The 9,241-nt window shown below is 39.1% G+C and overlaps 2 protein-coding genes across 2 annotated transcripts; both read right to left on the bottom strand.

The window, feature by feature from the left end:
* Positions 1 to 2,202: 2,202 nt before the first annotated feature.
* Positions 2,203 to 5,398, bottom strand: LOC130645324 (uncharacterized). The gene is made up of 2 exons (XM_057451290.1): positions 3,184 to 5,398; positions 2,203 to 3,081 (listed from the first exon to the last, which is right to left on the bottom strand). The coding sequence occupies exons 1-2, from the start codon at positions 5,396 to 5,398 to the stop codon at positions 2,426 to 2,428; spliced, it is 2,871 nt and encodes a 956-aa protein (XP_057307273.1). The 3' UTR covers positions 2,203 to 2,425.
* A 402-nt stretch (positions 5,399 to 5,800) lies between these two features.
* LOC130660127 (uncharacterized) lies at positions 5,801 to 7,711 on the bottom strand. The gene has a single exon (XM_057461081.1). The coding sequence runs from the start codon at positions 7,709 to 7,711 to the stop codon at positions 5,801 to 5,803; it is 1,911 nt and encodes a 636-aa protein (XP_057317064.1).
* Between the last annotated feature and the right edge of the window lie 1,530 nt (positions 7,712 to 9,241).

Here is a 9,241-nt window from a genome sequence, read left to right as displayed (position 1 = left end):
CAGTGGTGGACCTTAGTTTCACCTTTGCCTATGCCATGGCAGGTAAGAAATTCCTGGGAATAACAAGGCCATCTACTAAAATGGATACTAACGATGTCCTTAAGATGGTGGCGTACTTCGCAGCAGGTAGGGTGAGTCGTGAAATGGCCGTCAAGAAAGGGTGGTTACCCGCAAGCATAGTCCCCAAACCAAAATAGATTGTCCGATAAAACTCGTGTTTGTCCCTAAGGACAAAAACGAGTTATGGAAGGAACCAAGAGCTGCCCGAGATGTAAACACTATTTATCTATGGACAATTTCAAGATGAAGCGTAATGGTCAACTAACGAGGACATGCATCAAATGCCTTGATAAAAAAAAGTGTCAAAGGAGCGTACAATAAAGTGCCGCCACGGCAACCAGCCTCTACATGAAAATAAGGAGGTCATAGCTATACTGCGAGCTCATATTGAAGCCCAGTTTTCCGAGGGGATGGACTGGGAACACTACGAGTTTCTTAATATTCATCACAAGGTACCCTATAAATATCAAGAAACCGGGAAGCCTCCGACGCTTGCTGAGGTTGCTAGGATATTACACCAACACGGGGCGAGTCTCGGAATAACAAATGAAGGCCAGATGTTCAAAATGCAAAAAACTGCTTTCCCTAGACAATTTTAGAATCAGGGGCAATAGACAAACGAAGAGATGTATAGGTTGCCTGGATAAAGCGAAGGGGAAGCGGCGTACCAAAAACCAAGACTGTAATATTGACTACGAAGTAGACCCTCGTACTATTGACAGGGAAATTAGAGGGTTTAAACAAGACGAGTTTTACCTCACTCATCTCATCAGAGCACCCCCCTGAGCATGTCAGCCAGGAAAAGGGGCGGCTTGTTAAGAGGTACCGCAAAGTATTGCGTTTCCTACAGGGAAAATTAACATATCCTCCAGTACCCCTCGAATATAAGACCCAAAAGACCAAGCTCTGCCCTGTCTCCCAGGGGTTTTTGGTGAACAATCACGGCGGTGTGTTGATATGTTCTGCATGCGCCGCAATATACCCGAAAATACATAAGAAAAAATGAGGCTATCAATAAATGATAGACGTTGTGAATAAACCGCATGAAGCAATCTTTACGGGCCCAACATCATGCGGTAAAACGCAACGTGTTTTAGAGCTGCTGGAAAATGAGTATAAGGGACACTTCCATAACATAGTGATACTATGCCCTATCCTACAATGGAATAAGACATACCTCGATAGAGCCCCGCTCTGGCGCGACAAATATGTGTTCCTAATAGACCTTAAGGCCCAACTGTTTGAATGGATCCAAAAATTATCCTCATTATTGGCAGACAAAGAGAGTCTCTTCATAATCGACAACTGTATAGCTGACGAAAGCCTCGATAGGCGTCGACAGTCCCTGCTTGAATTGGCTATTTCAGGTAGACATAGGAAGTACAGCTTGTGGCTATTAACGCAGTCATATACTGCCTTGCCCAAGAATCTGAGACGACAGAAAAAATCCTTGTTTTTGTGGTATCCTCATAAGAGAAGTGACATGAAAATGATAGACCATTGAAACTCTGTTTGACAAACAAGATCAACCTCTGTTTAAAATGGCCGATCTTTGACGTTTTCTGGGTATTGCTAATATCAAGTCTAATTTTCAATATTTGTACGAAGAAACCAAAACAAGGCAAGAAATTGTGGGGTTGAAGGGGGACGGTGGCACTGTTATGCTAGGAGGGGCCCTAGAGATTACTGTCAAGTCAAGAAAGCCCAAGGCCGTAGCTTTGACAAAATGGTTGGCTGGGAAGGGGGTGGAAAAATTACAGGAGGCCATCCAGGATAGGAATATGGCCCTGGCCTTCCTCGGTGATGAAATTGAGGATAGAGATAGTCAACTCATCGTGCTTGGGGGATGAAATTGAGGAGCTACAGCAACGTGCCGTGCCCTACCTCGAAGATCCTGGAAAAGATAACAGTATGGTAATTATCCAGAAGAACAACGACGATCCCTGGCCATACCCGGCCACATGTGGGCAACATGGGTATGTAGCGCAAAAAATATGGAACAAGATTGTTGACTATCCCAAGGGTGAGATTGTGGTACTGGCAGAGACCCCAAATTTTATTGTCCATTACAACTGGCTTCGAGAACGTGCATGTATCTAGGTAAACTCTGAATTTCCAGATAAATTCGGATACAAATAAAACTTTATTTTAAAACGTGACTATATTTTTAAAGAACGAAATCTAAACTAACATGTGCGAGAATATAAATACATAATAAGAGCAGCTAGAGGACTGGGGAAGATATAAACAAATATGGTAACCACATCCTCCCCCCTAGCTGCCTAAATATCTTATATATAACAAATACGTGATAAACTATAAAAGTGTCAACAAATGTATAACATAATGTCTTTATGTTTCTTATTTAAATGTTCGTTATGATATCATTTTCGTCAATGAATGTGATATTTACTTCTTCTTTCTTTTCAGCTTCGTCTTTCGCTAATTCAACAGGATAAAGTTTGTTTATCGGTCTTCTTATTGTATGTGTGTTTCCATTGAGAACATATCTAACGACAGCTCCCCGTTTCTTGCCGTCACGTGATGGTACGAACTCTTCAACGACTCCCATTTTCCAATTTTGTCTCGGTTGCTTTGCTTCCTCAATTAAAACAACATCGTTGATTCGAATAGAAGTTTCACCACGTGATTTGCCAACTCTGTGATATTCGCGTAACTCTGTCAAATATTCGCATTTCCATCGATTCCAATAGTGGTTTATGATACGTTGCAAATGATCATAACGTTGACACAAATCTTTTTCATTTTCATCGCTATCAATATGTGAGGCTTCCAAATTAATTTTTCTCCCAAATAATAAATGGTTAGGTGTTAATGGTTGCTCACCTATGTTTTCATACAAAAATGTCAGCGGTCTGTTATTAATAACTGCTTGAATTTCAGCTAGAACAGTCAGTAGTTCTTCATACGATAATCTGGTATTGTGTAAAGTCTTCTTTAAACAACGTTTAACGGATCTTACAAGTCTTTCGAACATCCCTCCCCACCAAGGAGCGGCTTCTAAATTAAAATGCCATTTAATTCCTCGATTTGACGAAAATCGTTGCGTATCTTCGGCAATGAATTGACTACCATTATCAGAAATAATTTCAGAGGGAATACCTCGTTCACTGAAAAATCGGCGAAGACTACGAATACAACCTGAAGACGAAGCATCAGGAACTAAATCCAAATGTAAAGCTCTGGTACTGGTACAAGTAAATAAGAACACCCAAGCTTTATACATACTTCCACCATGATAAACATTTCGAACATATAAAGGTCCGGCATAGTCGAGACCAGTATGTTTAAACGGATGATGATTGGATAGTCGTGATTTCGGTAATGCTGGTGAAACAGGATACGCATAAGATTTCCCTTCATAATAACGACATAAATAGCACTGTCGGATTAACTGCTTTATGTAATTTCGTGCTTTTGGAATCCAAAATTTCGATCTGATGGCATTAAGTGTTTCTTTCAAACCATTATGCAAAACTTGAACATGATAATGCAAAATGACTAGCCTAGTTAAAGGATTTTTTTTCGGTAAAAATATCGGAAACTTAGTATCAAAGTCTAAAGGAGCGTTTTCTAAGCGTCCCTTACAACGAATAATACCATCAATATTTTGAAATCGTAAATCTTTTTGTAACTGCTTGTAACTCGGAAGTTGAATTATATCTTTTTGCGCATATTTAATCCACAGTTTTTCTGCATGCAACTGCTCGTCCTTTGTAACAAATGTATGTAAAACCAATTCTTCCTTACGACGCTTTTTTCTGAGGTTTCCAACAAATCGTAAAACCAATGCGGTAATTCGCAATAAACGTGTGTAATTAGAATATCGTGCAATGTTCATAAAATTTAAATCAATTTCTTCTTCGGTGCTCTCCTCTGATTCGTCGTTACCAACAATTAAACAAGTCGAATCATCAACCTTGAAATTATTGAAATTAAAACTCGAAGCTGAGATGTTAGTGTCGCGCAAGAAATCAGGTCCTGAAAACCATAAGTTATTGTTCACCAACTCAGATACCAAACAACCTCTCGACAAAATATCCGCAGGATTTGCCTTTGACTCCACATGAAACCAACTGTCCGGTGAAACTAAATCACGAATGATACCAACTCGCCGTTCGACAACCACCTCATACTTCTTATTAACATTTTTAATCCAATATAAAACAATAGACGAATCAATCCAACACCGTGTCACAGAAATATCATAAACCAAACTCAACTCATCACGAACATACTTCACCAGCTTCGCTAACATCACTGCACCATACAGCTCCAATCGAGGTATCGTGACCGGTTTAATTGGCGCGATTCTCGACTTAGACGTCACTAACTTCGTAAAAAAACTACCATCAGCATGTTCGAACCTCAAATAAACACACGCACCGTAACCTTTCAAAGAAGCATCAGAAAAACCATGCAATTGTACATCAACAATATTCCCGCCATCGTAACATCGTGGTACATTCAAATGTGAAAAACTTTTAAAATCATTGTACGTAACTCGCCACTCGTCCAAAACCTGTCCACTCAACTCGATGTCCCAACCAATTTTACCTACACAGGTTTTTTGAAACAATGTTTTTAATTGCATAACAATAGGGTTAATAAGACCAAGAGGGTCATAAATGGAAGCGGTAAATTTAATCAATTGTCGTTTTGTCGGTATGTCCTTCGCTAACGATAAAATGTCGTCGAATGTGAATAAGAGCGAATCTTTCTTTTTATCCCACAAAACACCAAGAACTTTGGTAACATGTCCGGTATGAGCAACATGGGGTTTGGTAACTAATTGTTCCAACTCTTCGGAATTCGAATGAAATTTATGCAGATTGAAATTTGCTTCAGCGAGACGTTGTTTACATTTCTGGTAAAAATCATGTGCTGCATTAACAGTAGCGCCACCGGAAGTTAGATCATCAACGTGAAGTGAACTCAATAACTTCTGTACAAACAAAGGATCAACATGATTAAACGATTCAGCATGCTTAATAAGAGTGGCACTAAGGAGGAATGGTGACGAACTTACACCAAACAATACTCTACTCAATCTATAAATACCAATTTCTGCAGTTTCAATGTTTTGTTCTGATAAATTATGTAAATCTTTAAACCAAATAAAACGAACAAAATCACGATCGGTTGGATGTAAACTAATTTGTAAAAATGCCTTCTCGATATCAGCAATGAAGGCTACTTTGTGAGATCGAAAGCGCAATAAAACGTTATATAAAGGCTCCGTTAAAGATGGTCCAGCATACAAACAATCATTTAATGAAGACAGTCCCACCGATTTTGAACTTGCATCGAATACCATGCGTACTTTGGTGCTTGGTTTATCATCACGAATGACTGGTCGGTGTGGTAAATAGTGAACTTGTCTTTTGGTACAATCGTCGTTGGTAACTCTTTCAATGATACCTTGTTCAAGCTGTTCTTTGAGGATACTGTTATAATTACGCAATAATTCGGGATTATTTTTCAATTTATGCCTCAATGATTCAAGTCTCTTTGAAGAAACACAATAATTATCAGGGAGCACATCGTGATCATCCTTAAAAGGCAGCCGCACCTCGTAACGTTTAGTCTGCGCGCTGAATTTAACATTTTCACAAAAATTTTCAACAGCTGGTTGTTCCTCGATACCAGCGTTTTCGAAGGACCAAAACTTTTCCAACTGATTATCCAACTTATCTTCGACAAACTCAGCCCCAATCTTCTATACGTTTGCTACCAAGACTGCACTTCTACTACCTTCACTCGACCCTATGCGTCCACTTACAATGTATCCAACCTTTGAATTTAAAGCAACTGGCCCATCCTCACCCCGAACTATACCACCATCAAAAAATTTCCAATAATTATCAGCACCCAACAAGACATCCACCTTCAAATCTCTATTATTACAGTTACTGTCAGCTAAACGTAAGTCTTTCAAGTGTTTATACTTCAAACAATCGTTAAAATTCTGTCCTGTTAAAGGATGACAAATATTTTTCACATAACAATCAACGTTGATTTTATCTCCATCTAAACCGATCACTGAAAACTGCACCCTATCTAAAGTTTCTTTGAACGAATGTTTACCAAAAATACGGATGCAAATCTCACGCTTACCAACAACCTTTAATTGCAATTTTTCACATAACTCGGGCGATATGTAACTTAATTGGGAACAGTTATCGAACAAAATTCTCGTGTTCTCAATTTTTGAAGGATCAGTAGTATTAACAACTTTAACTTTAGCGGTTTGCAACATAACGGAACTCGGAATGTCGAGCGAATTTGAACTTGTAACCAACGAAGTGGCACCAGCAACATTTTCTGGTTTTTCTTGTTCGGTTCCATCCTTATCTCTACGACCTTGGTCAACGTCCCTTTTCTTATCACAAATAGCAACATGGTGTCTACCCGAACACTTTAAACAACTAATCTTAGAATAACAAGACTTGGCTAAATGTCCACCTTTCAAACAAACAAAACATCTCTTCTTGTCACGTAACACGTTTTTCCTTGCGTCGAAATTAGTGATTATTCGGCATTGCTGTGATTTATGCGATTTGTCACAAAATATGCATCTATAATTATTCTGATTATTCTGATGATTGCGATAATTATGCTGATTGTTCTGATACTGATTGTGCGGAAGATCACGGTTCGATTGATGTGAATAGTGAACTGGTAATGCCGATGATGAAAACGGGTTGTTATCGTGTGGCTGTTGTAAAGAATATGCAGATTTCTCACGAACTTCGATCTCCGATTTTAACGCTCTTAAAACTAACTTCATATCCCAGCAATCTTTGTCGTTAAATTGACGACTAATAATTAAATTAAGCTCTTCTGGAAGTTTCGACATAAGTACCGGTATTAATAGCGGACCATAATTTTCAGACGTGACATCTAAATTTTCCAGACTTCTCACTTGTGTCTCAACGTTGTCAAATACATTACGCAATGTTTCTATGTTAGTTAAGTTATTCGCCTGTTCAAGTTTCAGTAATTTTTTCATATGTGCTGAAATAAGTAACTGTTTATTATTATATCTCTCTTTCAGTAAATCAACGACGGTTTTATAATTTTCATTGCTAAGTCTAAACCCAGCGATACAACTTGCAGCGGGACCTTCTACTAGATTTTTTAAATAGGTCATTTTTTGAACGTCGGAAATATCGTCATTAGTGTGTACGGCACATTCAAAGCTATCCCAGAAAGTCGACCAGTTTTCCGGATGCCCATCAAAGGGCTGTAAATGTAAGCGAGGCAATTTTATTAGTTTACTGTGGCTGAAAGTGCTTCCTGCTTCTGAAAAATCCTTTTTGGCTGATCGTTTTTCTAAAAATGATTCAAACAGACGAAGTTTATCCTTTAACATCATCATTTCCTCCGTACTAGAATCTTCTTCCTTGTCGATATCATCCTGCTCTGTCAAGCAATCCATAATCGACTCGTTTAGTTCAGCAACTTTCGCTATTTTTTCCATCAAAGTATCACGGATCGACTCAATTTGACGAACATCTGCAACATTATCGGTATATGACGAAATAATTGTCTCTCCCCTTGTAATTAATTTGTTTGCAGTTCTAACAACAGACTTTCTAACTTTGTTGTACTTCGCGAAATCACCCATTTTTAAAATCAAAACAACACCAAACTTTAAACCAAACCAATAAAAATAAGACAACTAAAAACCACTAAATAAAACCATAGATACATAAGCAAAGTATCTCTCCGAGGGCTCCAATGAATTTCCAGATAAATTCGGATACAAATAAAACTTTATTTTAAAACGTGACTATATTTTTAAAGAACGAAATCTAAACTAACATGTGCGAGAATATAAATACATAATAAGAGCAGCTAGAGGACTGGGGAAGATATAAACAAATATGGTAACCACAAACTCCAAGCGTGTGAGACATTTTATGCTTGGTGAACACTACACGCATGAACGTCTCTTAGAGCTCGCGGAATGATATGTATATCATATAGCATTAAAGGCCTCAATAGAGGAGGGGCTCTAAACCCCTCCTCTATTGACCAGTTTGGCTTCAAGATATGAGGTATTGAAATATTAAAAGATGGAAGCCTATGTACAAAAACAACAATGTACAAGGGATTACAATATTCAGGTACCTGAATTACAATGTTGTATCAATGCAGGGTCGGTAGTCACCGACCCTGCATTGATACAACATTGTAATACAGGTATTCAAACCCCTCGTAGTATTCTCCATCTCGATACCTAAAACTTTTCAGGCAGGTAGGGCAATAACGAGTCGGTTATTGCCCCACCGACGAAGAGCTTTTAAACAGGGGATGGTCAGGGAGGAAAGCATGGGGTACATTTGCCAGGAGCGAGATTGACGAGGATCTGGAGGATGATATAAAAAACCTAGGGCTCTATATCGTTGCGGTTAACAGGAATAAGTATAGTGCACTCTGTTACGAGGTCATCAAAGATAAGGAGTTGAAGCTATCGGATTTGGCTGACTTGACAACAATAGGCGATATACTCAACTTTCCGATACCAGATAGACGCCTGGTCGATATTGATTTGGAAAATTAACCCAATGTTATCAAAGGCATCGTCTATGGATACTACTTGTTCTACACTCAACATCCTTTAGATTATATAAGAGATCCGAGTAAAGAGTTGGAGGATGAACCTTCACATGCTCCGGTGGTACCTGAACGTCCTCTGGTACCTGCATGAGTTCCTCTGACACGAGGCTACGATTAGGCCCATCCTTTAGGTAGCACAGCACGCGACTGCCTGCTACAATACGATCCAACCTATATGTGTACCTACTCCAAAAGGCATCAGTTGCGCGTCTCTTTTGATTATCGTGCTCTTCTCCTGGTTGTAGCAGATAGAGATACAAACCTTTGTGAGGTAAGGGTTTTCCTCTGGATATTGCTGATTTTTTGCGAGCGGGACATCATCGGAGTTTCATCGCCCTGTTGGGCTTCATGCTAATCATGGCAGTCTTTGTATTGTTTAGACTTTTCACTATGGTATATAGGTTTTTCACCCATATACTGCTAGTCTCCCCAGGGACAAACTCTTGCGCATCTTGGGGCTTGAAGAGCCTTTTCCGCAAGTATCTTGTTATAGGACTCTACAAAGGCCGTGAACCTATGGTGATATTTTGTAGTA

Source organism: Hydractinia symbiolongicarpus, chromosome 1, assembly GCF_029227915.1.
Source record: "Hydractinia symbiolongicarpus strain clone_291-10 chromosome 1, HSymV2.1, whole genome shotgun sequence".
In the NCBI taxonomy this organism is placed as follows: Eukaryota; Metazoa; Cnidaria; class Hydrozoa; order Anthoathecata; family Hydractiniidae; genus Hydractinia; species Hydractinia symbiolongicarpus.
The sequence above is the reverse complement of the archived record's forward strand: the minus strand, read 5'-3'. Positions and strand labels throughout refer to the sequence as shown.